Source organism: Leuresthes tenuis, unplaced genomic scaffold, assembly GCF_036924035.1.
Source record: "Leuresthes tenuis unplaced genomic scaffold, fLeuTen1.0.hap1 SCAF_23, whole genome shotgun sequence".
NCBI lineage: Eukaryota > Metazoa > Chordata > Actinopteri > Atheriniformes > Atherinopsidae > Leuresthes > Leuresthes tenuis.
This window is the reverse complement of record NW_027325377.1, coordinates 18,897,870-18,920,520: the sequence shown is the minus strand read 5'-3', so window position 1 is coordinate 18,920,520 and position 22,651 is coordinate 18,897,870. Positions and strand designations below refer to the sequence as shown.

Here is a 22,651-nt window from a genome sequence, read left to right as displayed (position 1 = left end):
GGGGCGCTGCGCTATTGAAAAATTAGATGAAGGCTCATAATGATGTACATAATAAAACACATCTATTATGAGATGAGAATTCCGAATCTTTCTTGAGATGCTTCGCTGAATCTGACACAGACTGCAACGGGGTGAAATGCTTTCAGCAACACATGTGACGAGATGTGAGCAAATATGTCCTCAAAATCACCCTGCTTGCGGTGCACCCTTGGATGCAGAAAAGGCAGCTGTAGTCCTCTCATGTCTGGTGTCTGCTACAGTGAAATGCTATTCAAACTTTGATCAAAACTACATTATTTGCAATCACGTCTGCAAAATTATTTCTTCACAGCCATCTTTTTATCATTGCATGATCTTTATCTTAATGACCAACCTGAAAGCGTCCTTGGGCAAGACACTGAACCCCACGTTGACTCCCAGTGTATCACTGGGGCATGAATGTGTGTATGAATGATTAGAAAAAAAAAAAGCACGTAGTTAAGAATCTTAAGACGTGCTGTATGAATGTGTGTGAGTGGGGTGAATGCGGCATGTAGTGAAGCGCTTTGAGTGGTCAGCTAGACTAGAAAAGCGCTATACAAGTACAAGTCCATTTACCATTTATAATTCTACCAACAGGTTGATATCCATGTGGAGGCAGTACAAGTCTACACCTGCAGTCTTCTGGACTGAGTCCAGTTTACCTTGCTCTGACCAGGCTAAACAAGAAATGTCACTATAGTGATGCCTGAAGAAAGTGCATTCAGAAAAGTTAAAAAGTAAGATGAGTCTTTCTTGCTTCTTTTTTTGCTGCATTCTGATTGGTTGATTATTTTCAAAAAAATATTTTTTTTGACATCTTTAGCCTCCCTTAATGGCTCATTCAGTAGATCAGCTATACAACTAAAATACACAGAATCAAGCGTAATGTTGCTTTATTTTCATAATTTGGAACACTTTGTTTTCTTTCATCTGTTTAATAAAATTGTGCACTGCCTCCCTTGTACAGTACTATAGTGCTTAAAGTTTAGAAATTAAGTTTTTTTCTTTGTGTCATCACATTGTACAGCAAAAACATTATGTTTTGATTTTAAGTGAGTAATCACTTGCAGAAGATTATTATACATTTATACATATATATATTTTCTTAATCTAAATCATTGATGCCCACCGCAGCCAACAGTCTCATCAAACAAAAAGGGAAACAAAATACTCCTTGAAGGAAAAAATAAATTTCGTTTAGCTGATCTTTGACCCATGACCCCCAGCTGCAGGTCATACAATTTGTGAGTTTCATGAATGAAGTAGACTTACAGATTAATTACACAGAAAACTCCAGACAGCAGTCAGAAGGTCATCTGCATGTTGTTGAGACACAGCGAGGTAGTGTTCTCCCCAAGCTTGGCTGAACTCCAACTGTCAAAGAGCCATGCGTAATTGTTGCTGCCTGTAGTGGGAAAGGAGGGCGCCCGGAAACTCATTTGCGTCAGAAACACAAACATAAAAACACACACTGTAAAAGATGTCACTGATCATGTTTTAAAAGTGTTCATACAATGTCTACTGACATTATTTCTAGTTTTCTGACGGGACAGTATATATAATTAGGAGGACTTTCCCCACCTTTGTCAGCGTTTCCATTGAATTAAACTAGACGAATTCAAACCTTTTCAAAATGTTACTGTGTTAAAAGCTTGGTCTATGAAATGATCCTCTCTGACTCAACACTTACGCACGTGTTTACCACCGCGAACTAACGGCTAAGATGTTTTTTACAGTGTACAGATTGGCAGCTCTCTGCCGGCTGAGCAGAAGATTTGATGCGCCCTCCCCTTTTCGTCTTTTATTTTTTGACACGCGCTGTAGATCCCCTCTAATAGCCTATCGCAGTTTGAGACACTTAACAGTCACATGCACACATACACCCATACTCTCTCTGAATCTAAGCACCCTACTGAACTCCAACGGGTTGGGGGGTGGGGGGACACAGATAGCTACCAGATGAGATTTGTTTCCAAACGCGCACCGATGGCTTTGTGAGGCGTTTGGCTGAGAAGAAGTACGCTGTGTGTGGATTTGTGGGCAGTTTTTGTGCATCACCTCCCTGCCTGGATCGTGGTTTTGGGGGCATAAACAGAGCTATGGATTACTCGTTCTGTGTACTCTTTCTCCTGACAACCATTTCGTCTGTGTCGACCGTACAATTCCCATCAGGACAGATGTGAGTACAGCGTCAAAACAGCCTGTTGGCTTTTGAAAGTCTTCGCTACATTGTTGTGGGAAGCCGAATGTAAAGATTGCAGTGTTTATTTGTCAGAGTCCATACTTATTTTGTGATGATTGCAAATTCAAACTACAATCACTATTTTTGTCCTTCTTAAGTTGCGCTTTCTTGAAAATTCTCTATGAATCGTCTCAGGTGAAGAGAGCGCTTCCTTCCTACCAAGTAATGATGATCGCACATTAGTTCTGATACAACTTTGACTATGTGAAACATGATATTTAAAGCTCCTTTCCTTTTATTATCAGCATGCAGCAATGTGACATGTGGCTGGCTGTCACATGAATCATTACGGAAAAATAAACAGTTCTGAAAGTCGGAACTTTCTCTCAACCACAACTCACAGCGAGTTGTATATTTAACCATATTTCTGTAATGAATCTGAGTTATTTACCTGTACATTCAAGTTGAAATGTGGGTTGGAAGATTATCAGAACACATGCTCCCCATCTGAACTGTTTTGCCACAACAAAAAACACTAAAATGAAGCTACTGGAATTATATTTTATCACAAATATATTTATATATTTTCTTTTTATGTATTTTTCTATCTAAATTATCAGTTTGAGTGGTGTGGACTGTTGGTCATAATTGATCTAAGGTTGCTTGAAGATCTTGGACTATTTTTAGATATATTTATTAAGATTTATTTATTAACTGATTTGTTTAGTTGATCATTGACTGAAAAAATTCATGATTAAAAATAGATGTAAGCGTTGGTGCTTTCATGAAATAATGTTGGGCTTTTGCTGCCTGTTACGGACACATTAGACTCCTTGGGGCACCACTCCCCTTTTAAAGCTAAGCAAATGATCTCGCATCAGATTGTTCTGACCAATTTGTTGTGCTTCTGAGACACAATATGCATTTCATATAATTGAATTGCCTTTATTCAGACCAAGCAGCTCAGCTTTGCTTTGTTACTTATCAAGTACAACTATGAGTTTAAAAAAAAACTCTGCTTGCTCTGCAGGATGCTAATTTGGATTATGGACTCATGTTTTAAAGTAGAAATATCACTGGCCCAGTTGAGGTATCACTTGCTCTGTCTAAATTTGACTCCCAGCCTCTATACATGCAGTGCAACAGATGCAACACATGATATATCTGTGGCCACAGTAGGGCCACCTCCAGTTAAAACCAACATGAAGGCCTGTTCAGCTTCCGTGCTGCACCTCAGTCTTAATCAACAGGTTGCAGATATTCACGATGGTTCAAAGGGAGCCAGGACAAAAGGATTTGGATTTGAATACAGCCCAAGTCTGGTTCTAGGGAGGTGTTGCGCCATGATGGCACTTAGCCTAATGGCTGAGCACAATGATGTCAGACTAGCAGAGTGGCCAGCCCACTCCCTATATTTCATGGGCACTAAGTGAATTGATCTGTGGCTTGTGTACTTGATATTCACACGGCAAACTACAGACCCTGATGCAGCGGATTCATTTAGTAGAACTCAATTTAGGAGAAAGAATTCAAGAATTTAATTAAAAAGAAAAAAAAAAGGCATGTCATATTTTAGTCATAGTGCAAAGTCCTGCAAAACTTTGTGAATGTATCTGTTTCACTGCTGGTGTGTTGTTGGAGCATCACCATCAAAGAGATGGTGATTTCGAGCGACAAGCTTCACATTGATTCCTCAAGGAGAAAGTCACAGAGGAAGAGAAACAAAGGCTAAGAGTGGACGGACTGACCTGTGTCTTTCTTTCTTTGACATCCCTGTGTCTGTTGCTTGAAGTATGGCTGCATCTCTGGGCTCCATCTCTAACCTCTCACGCTGGCATCTGTTTATTTCAGCTCTTCCTTGTCCCCCCTCTCCTCCTCTTGGGCCTCCCTGCCTCCGTCCCATCTCTCTCTTTCTCATCGTTTGCTGCTTCCGTCATCCTGTCCATCTTCTTTCCATCCAACTCCCTATGTGTCTCTTTATCTCTCTCCTCTTCTGTTTTGCCTTAGGGCAGATGATTAACATCATCAAATCTAAAATCTGAAGCCTGATGTCAGACTGTTCTCAGAGATCTCGGCGCCATCTAGCACACTCAGAAATCAGAAGAGATAAAAGACAGGATGAAGAGGACTAAGAGACAACATAAAAATCCAGACTTGCTCGGAATACTTGTTCTCATATATATTATGTGTTTTGTAAGCCAGACAAATAAATATTTTATGACACTCTGCGCCAATAAATAGCGGCCACCAGATCCAATACTTAATTGTCTCTGTGGCTTTTACCCAGGTCACCCACAGATGTACATTATAACTCTTGCACCCCTTTTTCCACAATTTCTGTCACCCTCTGCTCTGTTTCTCCCACTCCAACTTTCTATTTTCTTTAAGGCTAACAAGATTTCATGCTCAAGCAGCCAGAGGGTCATGCTGCTTGTGTTTGCAACCTCTTCTCTGGAAATCAGTGGGCATGATGTAAGGAGGTGCAGTGTGTAAACAGAGAGCAGCATCGATGGCTGTGAGGCAAGGATGTATAGTTGATCAACAGCCAGAGGACAAGGCAATCTTCTAAGATACCTTTTAAGAACTTAAAGGAATATTTTGACATTTTAAGGATATCCCACACGCTCTCTCTCCTTTTAAAGCCAAACCATAATAATAACAGTATGATTTTTTCCAATGGTATTATCTTTGGGCTGTTTCTTGGCCATTCTCAGTGACTTCCTGTCACAGCCGGTTGCCCAACAATCTCATGATAGTCACAAGACCCTTGGCCCAGCCAAGAAATAATCAGGTAACCACAGATTAAAACCCACAGATTGCGTTGTTAGACTGCTTTTTGGACATACAAAATAAACAAGATGTTCATGTTCACATCCATTTGCTGAAACATCTCTTTTTGAGGGTTGTAGAAGTCAGAGGGAGCTGATCCCAACTGATAATAAGTAAGGGATATGATGCACTACAGACAGATCACCAGGGCCACAAAAAAGAGGAAAATGTAATCTCAATGCTTTGCACCAAAAGGAGTGTTAATGTTCATGTTTTTTAAAACTGGATAAACCAGCTTAAAAGAAAGCAGTTGACTCCTTTTTCATTGTTTTTGAGTGAGTTGGTGTTTGTTTGATGTGTCCATTTTGACATAATAGAAGTTCCAGAAAGAAGGATAATGATGTTTGTTATGCAGTGTAAATGGGGCTTTAGTGAGAACAAGGAGGTATCATTTAGCGATGCTTGTCCTTCAAAAACAGTTGTTAGATTTTCAGTTTCATCAGCCATGACCTGTAGCCAAATTCTGTCCAATCAGATATACACACATGAGCATCACCTGCTCTAAACATGTTTCCATTGTTGTTTTTGGAATTTGTGTGTAAAGGATGTGAATAAGAAAAGCTGAATGTAAATGTTAACACATTACATCACCAGCCGTGTCAAGTGGGATTTAGCTCAGTGAATATTTGCTGATACTTTATAGAAAGAGGCTATCAGTAGTAACCAAAAGAATTTTGGAGAAGAGCCTGTGACCTGATGCAGTTTCCGGTGTTGGATTTTCCATTGTTTAACAACAACAAACAAGAAAGAAAAGCATTTAATCTCTAATTTTCTTATCTTAAATCTTCTTATCTGATTTGCAGCAAGAGCACAGATTAGCATATCTTCCTAAATGTCAAACTGTTTTTTTTTATTATTATTAAAAATGTAAAAAAAATAAGTGAAGTCATGTCATGATTCAAGTGTAATTTTCTGCTTCTTTGGTTTTTCAATTTGGGTTTACCTAGACCCCTCTTTTGTCCCAGTGACACCAACATTTATCAGTGATTAATCTGGTTTAGGTCTCACATGCATACACATTAGTTGTTTTTTATGGCCAGATTTCCTTTGGATCCCAGACGCTTGGTCTTGTTGCTGCTAAGAGGTTCCATCGTAAAATGTAACATGATGCAACAAATAGAAACTCTCAAATACGCAGATAATCATGGCTTTAATCTGCTGTGCAGTGATCACACACTTAGGTACTTTAGTCATGCTTTAATAGTTTCCCTGGAGCAGTGAAAACTTCTTAACTTCCTCATGCTTTTCCATTCATATTTGCTTAATCTAATCATTGTGCAAGAAAATCTGAACCAGAAAATGTGTACATTCTGGGAAAATCAATCTGGCTGCAGTCAGTGTCCAACATGTTGGTACTTTGACTATTTTCTTCTTGGCAGAGACTGAGGAATTAGGAATGTCACATCTAATAAAAACAAAGAAGGAAAAGAAAAAAAACTTTTGATGACTTAGATTTCCCTTAAGCTTTTATTTCGTAGTCAAATCTATCTTGGGCAATAACACTGGCAATGCAGCGAGATTTGAGATGAATCAAATATAATGAGAAACAGATGGAAATAATCAGCTTGTGGCTGTCTAGGGTTTCCTTGGCTGTGATTTGCACCTCTTGGCCCGGCGGGGGTTGGTGCAAGCAGGTATATTTCAGGAAGCATCCTCTTGGTCAGAGTCAAACAGCTGACGGGTTATACAGTATCTGTTACATACGTATGGGTTCAAAAGCTGTGGCCACACATGTATGCTCTTTTATCTCTCTTTATTGTCTTTTACTCCCTCTCACAGTTTTTTAAAAGTCTTTTTCCCACGCTTTCCCCCTTTTTTTCTCATTTACTTCAACTTTTCCTCCCTGCTTCTCATCCACTAACTCACCTTTGCTCCATTCTCAGCCCTGGCTAAATTTAGCTAGGCCTCTGTCTAGGGGGAAGGGGCATTAAGCATACTTACTAAGTCATGCAGGAAAGGCTACAGGACAGAAGAGTGTAGAGTGGCACGGGGCTTCCTATAAATCTCCCTCCAGTCCTTCACTGACATTTTGTGGACTTCTTGCCTATGCATGGCCTCTCAATGTTGCTTTAGTGTCTGGTTTAAGTTTCACATTGTAAGTTCCTTTAAAGAAAAATACACTACACATACACACTCTCTTGTATGTGAACAGAAAGTTGTGGGAGGAAAGCAGCATTGTTTTGTTAACAATCTTTTGCCACATGGAAATTTCCAAGAATTTTCCATTGTGCTGTTGCCCTGGCTACCTTGGGAATAGTTAACAGCTGTTTAGATGGTAGCTCTGTTTGTTACAGGAAGCTCATCTATACTTAAATGTAAAGCAACGCTTGTGTTTTATAGATTGAGACATTTGTGTAGTTTTGAGGTTTAATTATTCATAGGCTTTTACCACAGATGTGGAGGACATTTAAAGGAAAAAGCTGCCAATATAATCTAATGATGAAGTAATACAACATTCTGTGTTTTGCTTTCTGAAACATTTTTGTGTTTTAGAAAATACTAAATGTATAGTTTTTATAATTTTTTTTAAATCGTTTTGTAAAGTGTTGCTGTCTGACTTTTTGCTAGCAGTTTGAACACAAACCTCTCGGATGGTAGGGTTTACTGAGAGGTCCGTTCCCACTGGCTTGTATAGTTTTGAGAGACAGACCAGAGCCTTTGACATTGCCCAGCATTGTTAGCGTATTTTTCCAGTTTGTTCTGGTGGAAATATCTCTTACAAATCCCCAATCACCAATCAACAAGCTGTATTAGATTCCTACACAATTTAAATGCAAGTATTTATCATCCACAGTATTGTGTGTGTCCTTAACTTTACTTGAAAATTGAAACCACAAATCATCTAAGCTTTACGATGTCGGTTAGCTTTTACCAATGTTTTTTTTGTGTGTGTGTGTGTCTCTTACCTTGATGGTATATTTTCATTCCTGGTTAGATGCACAAGTGCATGTTTAATAAGCATGCTAATTAGTTATAGAAATCAGCAGCATCTTGGATGTTAAAGTTAAACTACTGATGGGTTTGCTCCATTGGGTCATGTCTTAACACTGTAGGACTTGAGCCGGATCAAAGCAAACCTCAATTGCTGTATTGGTAGGGTGTACCTAGTTCAGCTAAGATTTAAACGCTATAGCATATAAGGACAGACAAAATAAATTCATAAATTATCAGTGCTCAAGATTTAAATATTATGGGCTCTTTTGTGGTGTTAATCAGTGTGGCTGTTCACAGTCCACCTAAACAAACCTAGGAAGTTAGCTGCTAGCCACTTTGAGCACATCAGAGGCAATGAGCTGACGCCCCTCCGAAACTCCTTCCACCTAGGACTCAGCGAAAAGTCGACTGTGGAGATGACAGAACAATGGTCTTATCAGTTGGGATGAAATACAGAACTGATGATAAAAGGATATTTTCAAACAAATAAAATGCCAGTTTTTACACAAATAATTTGCATTCTAATTTTGCGTTTTGTAATTTTGAGTGAGTTTAAAGGTTTTCTATAAATGTGTAGAATTACTGTTAAGGACTTAACCCGAATCATACACTAGAGGTCTGAGTGCAGGGAATATCTCATGTAAGGCACCACAAGCCATCTGATGTGTTATATTTTGAGAAAGATTCATGCAAAGTGGATCCATGATGGCTTCTGATTGTTTCTCTTGAGGCTCTTAATGGAGTTACATTGAGAGCTGTTGATGCCAGTGTTCAGATCACACTGGACACTGTGTGTAGCACTGTGTGTAAGTAGTCTTCAGCATAGCACTGACAGTGGTCTGCCTGAGTAGGCAACTCGATTGACGTTAATTGGACATTTTGGCCAGCGGGGTGGGGGGAGTCTGAAATCTCTATATTTATACAGTACACAGCATCCAAGATTGTCTATGTGCAGCAAAGCTGAAGGATAGCTTTGACGTATAGAGGGATGAGGAGAGTTTGCTTAAAAATGTGAAGATGACAAGGATGACGACGTTTAATCATTTGAGAAGAGTTGGAAAGGGCAGACAAAGGCACCTGGAAGAGAGATGATGAGCAAGAGGAAACAGAGTGACACACTTTTATGACAGATTATTATGATCTATATGGTACAAATATGGTACATTTATGCTATGTTGTGCATGCACAAACCCTAATTCTTTGCAGAGTTCAACTGAACTAATATCTCCTGACAAATTGTTGCACGCGTGCAACTGCAGGTTGAATCCATTAAAGGGGAACTCCGGTATTTTTAAACCTAGACCTTATGACCTTAGACCATGAAATACGTTTATCTACTCACCGAGAACAGTTTGGTGAAAGTCGGCGTCCTTCGGAATATATTTAGATTCCTCGAGATCCATATAACGGAGTGAATGGGACTTAGACGATGCAGCATCTAAATAAGGCATTATCTGTCTTTACTTCACCAATACTTTAAGACGAATGAATGAATGAACGCGTAGTATTGCGCTGTTCGTGCATAGCTGCAATGTTGTTGTTACTGGCGGCTATCGGGGGGCTTATAGAGGGCTTTCTAGACACTCGTCTGATGACGTCATCGACGCCCGCCGCTGCAGCACAGCTCATTCACTCCGGTAAGGACGTTCATCATACTCAAAGTTGTCGTCCACATCGTCAAAGTCTGATAAATATCCTGCCATATTGTACAAAACTATCAGTAGCAAACTACGTGTGAAGTTAGCCGACTGTCACAGAGCAAGGAGTAAATAAACGTATTTCATGCCAGAAATAAGGTCTAGGTTTAAAAATACCGGAGTTCCCCTTTAATTGATATCATCTGCTTGCACACTGGGAGCTTATGTGGTGCAGTCTCCAAAATTTATTGTATCTGTAACAACAAGGAAATCAATGCCAGCATTTATTATTTGAGACACATTCTGATTAAGAGCAGGCATTTCTCAAACCTTATTTAGTCGCAAAACTGTAGTTGTTCATCTAATCTGGACAGTTACTGCAGCTTTCTCTAGTGTCGTGCTTGAATCTCAGCAGCAGGTGGAATTGCTCTGACGGAAGTGCAAACACTTGCAGGTGTCACAACAATTCTGCTTTGCCCGGTTTAATGTGTCCAGACACCTGCGGGGAGAGGTGATACAAGGCGAGCTGTTAGTTCTGCCTGGACATGTATGTTGTTTGAAATGGAGGCTGACTTGGTGATAGGGAGACATTGAGTTTGTCCCTGTTTGATGTGGTCCAGGGTGTGAGGTCAAATGTGGCAAAAGGGAGGAAAAAGTCACCTGTGGTTCTGTACTGTTATCAGTTACAGCCTGGATGGGAGTAGTCGGAAAATCAAAAGGCCTGGTCTGGCCTTATCTAATATCCTTGGAAAGTTCCTATGAATAAATGGAGGGAAGAAAGAAGGAAGTTTTGAACGTTTTGATTTCAATTAGTTTATAGAATAACAAAACCAAACAGATTCAAGGGACACAATCAATTCATAACAGTGCAAATGTGTGAAGAAACAGACGAAAAAAGTTAAAAAAAATCAAACAATATAACATTAAAATATGAGTAAAGCAATTTCAGAGCTATGCATTGAAACACATAGGTGTTTAATGAGAATAATTGCTAAAAATACGTCAAAAATGTTGAAATATGTGTTGCCCTCACCTTTGTGTAGATTCTCAGTCGTTTTAGGTCATAATACTCCAAATTGCTTAAAAGAGGACAACCAGAAAACTAATGACTCAAATTAAACATGGTAATATACACCTTACTAGCACCACAAAGAGCTGTGCTAAAAGCACAAATTAAAAGCGGTTCCACTTTTGTTTTGAAATGTTTTGCTCTTGTACTCTACTTTTAAACCACTTTTACACATGTGCTGGAGTCCTGATACTTGCAGCAATGATATGTGAGAATGCAAATGTCTACAACATTGGCGCTAGACTGTCAATGGGAGAACAATGGGAAACCCTGGATTGATATTTCCCTAAGTTCACGTTTTTCCATGTTCATCAACATTTCAGCCATCCCCAGTGTTTCCAGTATTCCTGTTTTGTTTTTTTTATTCTATGATCGCCAGATTTGTTTGTTGGTTTGCAGTGAGTGATCCATGCTTTTGATAATGAACTCTGAATGTTTTTACTTTTTAGCTTCTTTTTGATGTTTTGTTAGTCTGGGTCATTTCTTAATGAATTATGTATTCTTTATGGTATCAGTTTTAATATGATGGACTTTTTTGTTGCCCCACAGCCTTTTTTCTGCTGACAGATATTACAAATTGTGAGTTTGGAATCATTATGAGACAGTGAGAGATTTACTGTCTGTGATGCTGTTGGTGAGACACATTTATTTGTGTGCTTGAAATAGTCGAGACTGGTAAAGGTGATTACAGCCTTTCCTTTGCAGAACTAAATATTATTGTTGGAGCACAAAGAAACACACCATGTCATCCTGCCATTTAAAGCAAAGCATAACAAGTCAATATAAGCCTCTTTAGTTATTACTCCATTAACTCAGCTGTAGGTAATGACATCCTCCTGTGAGAAGGAGGGTGGGTTGGATTCTCACAATGACATTCAATACATGAGTGTCTGCGGAAATTACTTCTTTACACCTCATATTTGCAAATGCAAAAGAGTCCACCTCAGCATTCCACATATGTTACAAATGAGTCAGTTGCCACGGAAATCCATGAATCATGTGTAATACCAGCTCGAAAAGCTTTGCTCATTATTGTATAGCTATTTCTGTAAAGTAACGTTGTAATGGGGACTTATGACACCAAGAGAAATTACTTTGTTTTACTTTATAATAGTGCTATTTTAGCAATATTTTAACGCTTTATATTAGTGTATGAAATTGAACAACTGTAGGCTTTAAAACATTTTATACTTTATAGGCATGCCACTATATTACAGTTTATTGACATGATATAATATCTGCTGTCTTTGCATTTAATTTCTACAAATCTACAAAAATTTAACTAGAAAATCAACACCAGTTTTGGAAGTGACACATTAAAGAACTTAAATTTTCAAAAAGATAAATCTCAAAAAATGATAAACTTCAGGGTGGCAGAAAGCAAGTTTTTCCTATCTCAAGGGGAGAGTACAACTTCACATAAATGTTTTATTCTGATAATTTCCATTCATCTTTTGTTTTTGGTCAGAACATTGCTATTTATTTCTACTCATTTTATTGACTATGATCACATATCATACATATACAGTCTAATGTACTGTCTGTGGGGTAAAAGCCCCCACCTCTCTTAAAACATGGAACATTTCACCTGTCCTTTGTCACAGGACAGCAAGAGGTTTGCTGCTGACGCTTGGGTCATGTTGAACCCCCTAAACAATCAGTTTGGCCATTCCCGTTACCCACTCATGCTGTTTGGATGTCCACTGGTACCACACCATCAGTTTCAAAAGATCTCATACAGTTTCTCCTCATCCACAAGTGTGATGCACTCAAACATAAGTGTTTGACAGAGCACAAAAAATATTGTTGTCAAGATTTCACTTGAACACTTCTTTTCAGAAAAAGGATGGGGGTTTTGTTGTAAAATGCTCTAATTGACTGGCTAAGTGGAAGGCGAGGCAGGGACATCAATAAATTTTTGCCATAAAGGATAATGAGGCCAAGAGACATTTACAAAGCCTGTCATGATGGTGTTATTGACCCCAATAAAGGAAGGGATATCATCACTTTTCTCTTTTGTACTTTGAGGACTGTGAATAAGGGGCAGGATTCCAGCAATAGGATCTCATCTGAAATTAAATAAGTAGCTATATTAATAAATTAGGATATTAATTATGTAAAATTTTGAAAAAAATACAAAAGAAAAAACAAAATAGGACTGGACTTACAAAAATGACACAGCACTAGAAGAAATATCTAAAACAAATAAGCTAATCAATACATTGGTTTTTTAACATGAACAATAAAGGGAGTGTGAGACACGACCAAAAGGAAAAAAAAATACAGGGGGAAGGGCAGAAAGTGGCTGTTTGTCTTCTACAATGCTCAGTCAAGCCCACAGCTTATTAGCTACATTGCCTCATAGTCAGAGCTCTTATTTCCTATCCTCCAGTGGCTCAATTACATCCAAGCTGACATCTTCAAACATCCCATCTTTTTTTCTGCATCTTTTCCTTCTCCTAATAGTATCAGCCTTTTTTTCTCTCCAAGAACAGATTAGAATCCTAAATTACTACTATTAAGGGGGATTTAAGGTTTTAAACTGTCACCCAGTACATGGAAACCATGACAGTGATGCTTTCTATCAATGTTTTTTCAATGATTGTTTAGATGGTATTAACAGATAAAATGTGGATATGCAGACTAGGTTTTGAGGTTAGAAATATGACTATTTACAAGGTAAAGGGGTACTGAAGTGAAAATTATATGATTGCTTGTGCCAGGGATTCTTGTGGCTGCTTGCACACAAGTATGTGAGTTAGTATGAGGTTTTCTTTACAGTCATTTAGCCAAGATTATTTCAGAAGATAAACAGATCTTGGAAACAACGTGACCACATAAACTCAACATGTAAGATCATGTTGCATCAAAGTTCATTAATGCTTTCAGTTTGTGCTGAAATGAGAAGACTGAGAAGTGAACAAGCTCCCAGTGGGATGGACAAAAAGTTATGAATTACAAACTGTTTGATCCTGTTACAACCTGAAATCTAAGATTACAGTGTACAGGACACTTAAAATCCCATTTACTGCTTTCTTTCTAGAAAGGAAGCAGAAATAAATGTTCTATAATAGTACAGATAGTACAGAAACACAAACTTAAGTCCTCTCAATCACATCTGCATGAACTCCATCTGGGAGCCATCCTATAAAGCCAGATTGCAAACTTCTCAGATGCTAAAAGCCTCAATTTAAGCTTTTTCTGAAAATGTTTAATGAAGCTTGAGAAATTCTGAAAGTAGAAACAAAGCTGCATTCAAGAAAAAGACATGAAAAAGGTGATGAAAAACTGTCAGTTGATGCTGCAACTAAAAAATCTAAATACTTTAAACCACTTTCAGTTACAATTTTCTGAAGCCATTAGTTATTTGTTATTAAGGAAACTGAACAATGTATGAATGAGAGCAGCTTTATTGAGAACTTGGCTCTATAAGTATACACATATGCTTTACTGTTTTAACAGAAAGATGGAACTTTTTATCATGCGAGTAGCACCTGTGGCCATTTGAGTCTTGGTGATTGTATGCCTGTAGATATTCAACTCTAAACCACATTATCTGTGTGAGAGCTTTGATTCGTTCAAATGTTGATATGCATTTAAAAAATTTGGTTTTGGTCTGACTGACACAATGATATGCATATTTATTTTTTCTTTTCTAGTCTCATTTTACCGTGCTGTGTGTGTCTGGGGAGAGATTTAACATGACATCAAAATAATTTCCATTGAAAAACTCCATTGTGAAGAAAATAATCATCAAGCAATGTTTAAACAATTGCCACTTTGTCCAGAACGGAATACTCCAGAAAATTAAGTCAAAAAGAGAAGAGCAAGAACCTCAGCATTTTAACCCGTGATTTGCAGTTACTCTTGCAGCTGCTGTGTGTCAAAGCTCATGTGTCTTGTGTTTAAAGGTCAAATGGAGATGTCACACATTTGACCCTCATGGGAGATGTGCCTGGAAAAGCTTTTGCTGCTAAGAACATTCAAACAAAACATCCATATAGAAAGTAGGATAGAAACGTGGAAGCATTCCAATTATCTTACAGGAAATCAGATGGTTATTTAACTGTGAAGTACATTGGTGCAAAGATCATGCTCTAGGGTTGATTTGCTGCCTCCAGGCCCGAGGGACAGGTTACTGTCATTGATTAGGTTATGAATTCTGTGACATATTGGGCTGTATTCAGTTAGCCTGAGGCCACCTGTGCAAAAGTTTACCCCGTATTTGAGCATTCAGCTAAATAATGTGTTCATAAGCACACTAGAAACATCCACCAAAGAGTAACTCAAAAAGAAGAAATACAGGTCGATGGAATAACCAAGTCAAAGGCCGGATTTGAATCTCATTCAAAGGTTTTTGTTGCATATGAAATGTGGAACATCTGTTGTAAAATTAATTATGCATGTAAGGATTATTTAAAAGAAATTCCAGCAAGGCAGTTTTTTTCCATCTATTGTTCTCGCTGTTTTATATTGTTATTCAGTGAATTATTGAAAAAGTTCATGCTGTGTTTGTGACCACGTATTCCACCTCTTTTAGCTGGTTTTCTTGACTTAGAGAAGAGTTAGTAGCAAACGAAACAGATGCATTTTGTGTTTTATTGTGTTTCCTTACAGTATCTCAGCTGCTTGATAAGATGGCTATAGCTCAGCAGGAGGAGCAGTTGTAGGCTAGTCTTAAGGTCGATCTGATTCCTGTCTTCCCCGGACCACATGTCGAAGTGTCCTTTGGCAACACACTGAACACCATGTTTTCTCTGATACATCCATCGGTGTGTTACTGTGTGTATGACAGAGAAAAATCACTATGTGTGTGTGAGAGAAAGTTATTACTTTTAAAGCACTGAAGCTAATTCACCTGAGCTGATCATCCTATAAATCTGTTGTCTTGTTTTAAATAGCGGCACGGCAGTTAACAGCTGGAAGCTGTGGTTGTGAAATATACAAACTGGTTGACATTGCCTCCTCCACAGTCACAGACAACTAGGCTTGAGGGGTTAATGTGGTCAGATGTAAGACAGCAGTACTCTCATGCTGAGTCATGCTCCCTATTCTGGGATTGTGTCCACCTCTCCGCGTTCAACCCTCGGATCTCACAGTTTGCTTTCCACTTGCCGAGTGAGGCTATAGGTATTTATTAAGTTTGTAGTGGTGAGTCAGGATCCTGGAATTGAGTTTACGCCACTTCTCACATCTTATTTTGCCGAATTGTCAAACCAACCTATCACTGCTGCTTAAAACAGTGTGATCACACACACACATTACAGTATTTGATACACACATTTTAAATTATAATAACTGTGGTTCAAATGTGTCAGTTTGTGTACTGTAAATAATCAAATATGCAATAATGTGATACTGCATGAAGTATTTTTTGGCCACTATATTATGATTTAAAAACATTCACTTTCTCAATCCTAGCTATGACACATAACACGTCTTTTTAAAAAAAAAAGAAATTCCTATGTTCGCAGCAGCCTGTGGGCAACATTGACATTAACTTGTGTCTGGCCATTTTTTTAAAATCTAAGTTCAGTCAGCTTTAACAATCTAACTTGATAATATTCACATATGTGAAGCTGTTGTAATGCTTACACATGTACGTTTGCTCAGTCAGGTCTACTTTGGTGAAAACATCTGTTTGCTGCTGCAGATAACAAGGTGAGAGCTGTGACATTTAAGCAAAATAATCTTTAGGCTTTAAGCCAGAACAATGAGCTAAAATTGTTCTAGCAACACAAAAATAGATCTAGCAACTGCAGATTCTGGCGAAAATTTTTTCACAGTGCACACAGTTACTTGACTCATTGTTTATGTAAAATATTGATGTGTTTGTCATTAATTTTTAAAATCCTAGTTGGTGCATTTAGTGGTTTGTTATTCTTTGATCCATTATCTACCTTAAAAGCTGTTATATTATAGTCATCCTCCTATAAACATTAATTTCATTACATTAAGTGCTTCATCACAACTGTTGCACCTGTCATGGTCACCTTTGACCCCTGGGCAATGTTTTATTGCTGTCTAAGAGCCCCAGTTCTCTGGTTACTGACAGACTTTGACAAGCGTGCACTCACATTCACTTGACAGTTTTTTTTAGTTTTTTTTTTTTTTTTTAAGTCAATTTAATGATGAAGTGAGGGAGGGGCTGCTTTGTCTCTCTGTCAGCCAATATATTCATGGATACGAGGGTCGAGCACAAATTGAGATACACTGCCGTCATTCTAGTCAACAAGTCAGCTCATTTCGTGGCAAATAAATCTCACATCCCTTTCCAAATGTTTAGTTTTTTCTGAATTGTTTCACAGACAAGTGGCATGGTATGATATGTGGCAAAATTAAAAATTTCGATTAGCACACAATCTACTTTCACACTTTTCCAGTGGAGCATTTATCTATGTGCCGAGGACACGGAATGAACCTAATGCAATTTTAATATCATCCATACAGAGTTGGAACACTCATGTCATATGACCTGTTTGTCTAAACTCCAACCAAGTGTGTCTCCAACTCTCTGAAGTCACTGAACCTGGGAGGATCTGTCCTGTATGCACACTGAGTCATATTTCACATTCAGAAAAACATGCAGGGTGAGACGGGTATCAGAGCTTTTCATAACAAACTGTTCCAAGCCCAAAGATGGGAAAGCATGTTTGAGGTCATGGCTCAATTTAGCTCAGTACATGAAAATCTGTAATAATGAGTCTGTGCAGCTAGAAAAAAAAAAATCTGTGCAATTTCTATGGTATTACATACCTGTGAATAAGCATAGCGTACGTGAAAACTACCTTCATAAAGTAAATTTCTGCTGTTGGTTGGTCTGATGGAGAGGGTGTGCCTAGCTTCTGCATTTCCAGTTCTTCAGAAAACTGAGATCCTGAAAATAGACTTATTATAGATGGAACTGGTGCTTGTATGCCTCTCATGTTGCTTTTACTGCAAACTCTCAGTACAAGAAATAAGATATTTCAGTTTTCTTCAGTACCTGCTCGAAAAGAATGGGAGACAAATGTCACATCCCCAAAGGGGGAACATTGGCAATGTCCTCATGTAGAGAGCGTAAAGGGGGCATGCAGAGGACAGGTTTTAAAAGTATTAGTGTGGCTTTGATGACGGTGAGGATCTGGCAATGGAACATGGAAAAACCTGGAGACTAAATACTGAGGGGAGGTTATTGGTGAGTGAGTGCAGCTGAGGGCAAAGACACAGGTGATGTGAGTGAACCTGATGTCACTGAAAGAGAAATCAAGGAAAAACATAGCACAAACTAAAGACTAACCAGAAACTTAACCTAACAAAACTAACAAACATGACAGTTTCTGGGCTCTTCTTTTATTTGGCTTCTAAGTCAAATGTGCCCACAGCAATGCTGCGCTGTTATGCTTCGCAAGTAATTTCATGTGATTAATGTCAATTAACAGTTTTTGAAATTTAATCAATTAGTTAGAAGTGACTCATGATGAACAGTTGGTGCCATTAAACTGTAGCCGAAGAAGTGGGCACAAATGGTGAATGACAACAAAATTGTGATGGAAAGGCACATTTATGATAGCTTTTAACACAAGTTTTATTACAAATGAAAGGAAACTATTCTAATGATTATGCAAAATGTTTGTTGTTTGCCCATATGTATAAAATCCAGTTGGGAAGCCTATCCCAACTACCATTCGGCGAGAGGCAATGTACAACCTCCAACCTCCAGACTAATATGTTGCATGCATTTTAAAAGTATTTGATTGAATGTAGGGCGGGCACATTATTACACAAACATATTAATTGTCACATGTCTGAAATGGTGGATGATATTTTAGATTGAAATGAATCAAAATACACACTGGCATCATCCCTGAATCTGTAGACATTGGCTTTTGAATACAACTAAAAATGCAATTTGTTTAACCAAATTACATATATGCGATGCTATGCCTTATATCTTTTAGCTGAGATTGACCCTATTCTCAATTTCTTGAGATGATCAAGAAAGGAAGTGAAATGTTAATTAACATCTGGCAAAAAAGAGGGCTTTAAAAAAACGCATGTCATAGGAAACAGTCTGCTTAATAAGTGGATGATATTAATGACTCAGTGAGACAAGTGTGACAGAAAAGAGGCTTTCAGTGCCAGCAGGTCTCACACTTGGCTGAGTTTGACATGGTCCCTCTCATTTCTAGCCCAGCAGTCTACAACCACCAGACTAGTGGCTCTACATGGCTCACCAGCCATCTGGGATGTTTCCTTCCTTTCCATGGACCCCCACCCACCCTGTCCAGCTCCCTAATTTCCCCAAGGAGCAGGGGGAAAGAATGAAGGGAAAAGGGATAAAAAGGCAGAAAAATAATCGGTTAGGGTGGGGATTGTGATGCATTCAGAGTTTTCCATGTACTGCTCCAAATTTCCATTATATGTTTGTTTTTGCACATTTTGTTGCACACCCTTTCATACTGTCTGAGGACTTCCTCTCTCCTTTAAGAAACATCCAGTGAACTTTTTCTTTACTTACAGAGAATTAAAACATCCTGGAGTTGTCCAGGATCCTTGTCACTGATAAGAAGAAAATGAGCTTTTGAGCATTTTAGTTGTGACCCTAGAGATTTGTTTCCAAATATAACCAAGATTTAAAGATAATTCACAAGGAGTAAAATTAGTTTTATTATACCACAAGCTGACCTCAGCCAAATGTTTAAATGTACCACAGACTTTTGGTTGTGGCTTCAAAATAGATATCTTGGGGCAAAATTTGGTGACAAGAATTTCAACACATTCTTATTTCCAAGTCTTTACTCACTGACTCTTGGTCGAGAACCCTTTATGTCAGATTTAAAGACATAGGGTAACTTTGACTGTCACTTTCTGACTTGCAGGAAGTACATGATACACTGTGTGTTCAAATGACAAACAGCAACAATAATACATCATTCTGTAGTGCTGGCATGTAAGGAGAGGAGGAAAGAGGGGGATAGACATCTGACACCCAAGTGACATTGACACTGCTGTTTTTCACTTATTTTTCTTGTCTTTACTCTGACTTTGTCTTCTTTACTTCTGTTCTACTTTAAAAGTACTCAATACTTCAATCTCAGTATAATTCTCTTGACTTTGCAGCTGCATTCACAAGATGAACTCAAATACATCCCAAAACCATGGAGAGTACAAGAAATTGTCTTATTGTCTTTAAACTTTGGCATGGGTCAGTGTAGTTATATGTATGTATTGCAGAAGTTTGAAAAAGGTAATGTACTAACGCTATGTCCATTCTATATCTGCCCTCAGCCACTAGCAGCTGTCTCCTGTATGGCTAAATTTATTATATGCCTGCTATGCCACACATTTCCAGTGTAAGCTAACCCTTCTCACATTACACTGTATTTTTTTTTTAATTGGATAACATAGACAGAGCTCATATGTCAAAGACCGCCCACCAATGTGGGAGCAGAAGAAGTTAGTTCCCACAGTTGGGAAGAGAGGGATCGTTCAGGACATAAGAGAGAGTGTATGCAACTTCTTACACTGTAAATACTGCTATACTTGCACTGGAAAATAAATTTGCAGTTGAACAGCATGAGGTTGACAAATGCATTGTGGGTGCATCTGGTTACCTGTAGGTAATGCCTTTCCTTCAAAGTTTTCGAGTCAGCATTTGGTAAGAGTTTTGGACTATAGAAAACCGCTTATTAGAAATAGAAAGTTGAGGAATTGCTCTCAGCTTCAAAAGTGTTAATGCTTAAAGTTTAGTGGCTTTCTTTCTGCCACATGTAAGGTAAACGGCAGAAAAACAGAACAGCCTTTTAGCTTAGCCTAAACACCTTAGTTAAAAACACCCCCAAAAAATGAAAAAAGATGAAAAAAATTAGGTAATGCAAAGATTTTTGCACAAAACCCGAAATTGTAAAATAACCTACTCCCTCATCTTAACAAGACAGCAAATAATTTCCAACTAAAAAGTCTTCACAAATCTTCACAGCCAAAAAGCTTAACCAAGGTTCATACTTTTGTTCAAATGCACATATTTTATTTGGTTAGTTTGCTTTCTGCAACATATACTAATGCAGGCTGTGCTCTTTACTTGTCACTGATTGGTTTCTAAACATGCACACAGTTTATGCTAGACTTTGGATCAGGTTGTGGTTTTTGTTTAAATCTTTCTTTTTTTAGCTAAACTTAATTTTTTTTTCTGATTTCAGCCTTTCAAATGTAATGTCTGAGTGTTATGACACAAAAAGTGATTAGTCGCTCCATCTCTGCACAACATGAGAAGATTCCACAACAGCATATTTTTCAAAAAGAGAATACTGAGTCATCATAGTCATCTAAAATATGTTGAAATACTTGAAGTGCACTGTGCACATTTTGGAAATAAATGCCATTAACTTGTACTACATGAGATGTGTATAGCCGTCTCATGAGACAATTATAGAGATTTATTGGTGTTTTGAGAGGGGAATGGTTTAACATAGATGTCACACACACACTTGTATTGATGTATACATTGCATAACCTTAACTGAACTGAATGTCAAGGACTCTATATGGAACCTGTGTCCTTAAAATCCCCTTGGTTAAGTTACAGGGCATAAATTTGATTTACAGCACTTTAGACATGCTTGTAACTACTGTTTAGATATATTCATGGACACACACAGACATCATGTAGAGGTCACAGACTGCCACTGGTTGGGCTGACATTTTGAAGTTCAACAAGGTTGATGAATTAATTATGAAATGAGCAAGGATATCACACATATGTTCTGATCCTATACAGTTGTACAAAACAAAAGCCAAATCCAAACAAATGAGCATGTGTCTGTTTCTCTCTCTCTATCCTTTCCTGTCCTCAGATAAGTAAATAAACCAGCATCTTAAACCTGATGACATGACATGTTCATGCTGACAAGTATGAATCACTCTTGCCTTACTGCTTAGCTCCTGTAGATTAGAGTATGTACAGTAGAGTACACACTTGGCTAAATGTTATTATTTCGTGCTTCACTTCTTAGAGTCTGTAGAGATACCATATTTTAGCATGCTGATATAGTTGGCAGTAAGGCTTAGTTTAGGTTATGTGGTAACTTGTGCTGTATTTAAAAGGATTGAAACTCAAGCACCAAAATGCTACTAATCCTGTGCATGCCAGACACATATCATGACTGAGGAATGATTGGCTCCTTTTGTCTTTTTGTGTTTGCAGTGTAAAACAATGGGTGGACCAGATGCAGAAAGACTTGATCACATTAACCGACACAGCAAGTGGCTTGCAGGGCCTAATACAGGTAAGTGACTTTATGTCACTAGCCTAGTTTCACAGCAAATTGTGAAATTAAGTTAAATGTGTGGGGTGCTTCTCTACCTCACATGGACGAACATGTGCATCATGTTGCAGTGCTAAGGTCTTTCCACACAATCCTGTGCAATTCTAACCCTGGCCCTTCGCTACGTGTCCAACCCCATGTCAAATGTACCCAAAGTACGATCTATAGTATATGGTCATAAATCACATACAGATTTTTGCAATGCAACCTCAGTCTGTGCAGTCACATTGTAATTCATACAACCTTAACGTCACTCTTGATCGATTTCCGTCACAGTTCTTCTCAGGCGGAAGTCACCACATAACCAGTGGAAGACCAGTGAGGTGCTGGACTTCATAAGCATTTGAAAGGATAATTCCTGTATCTGGCGACACCTTTTTTCTTTTGCTCATACACGTCATGACATCTTTGTTGTGTTTTGCGCATGTGGGTCAGTTCAGTATGGTAAACTGTTCAAACTGAAATCTGATATTTGCCACATTAAAAAGCGTAATGTGAATTGACCAACAAGAAATCTAATCTGAGTAGTAAATTGGAATTGAGCATTAAGACCTGCAGTGTGAACGTAGCCTTAGATTCTGTGATAAGATCTATTTTAGGTCAGTTCATATTCTTTTCCTAAATCCTATAGGTGACCAAGCCGTTTTTAATGCCTTAACTTTATGAAATAATTT

The 22,651-nt window shown here is 38.2% G+C and overlaps 1 protein-coding gene across 1 annotated transcript in view; it reads left to right on the top strand.

The window, feature by feature from the left end:
* Nucleotides 1–1,818: 1,818 nt before the first annotated feature.
* Nucleotides 1,819–22,651, top strand: part of cacna2d1a (calcium channel, voltage-dependent, alpha 2/delta subunit 1a) — a 99,706-nt gene continuing 78,873 nt past the window's right edge. The window contains exons 1-2 of the mRNA XM_072377758.1: nt 1,819–2,200; nt 21,857–21,938. Of these exons, the coding sequence (XP_072233859.1) occupies nt 2,121–2,200; nt 21,857–21,938 (162 nt within the window). The 5' untranslated portion in view covers nt 1,819–2,120. The remainder of the gene's footprint in view (nt 2,201–21,856; nt 21,939–22,651) is intronic.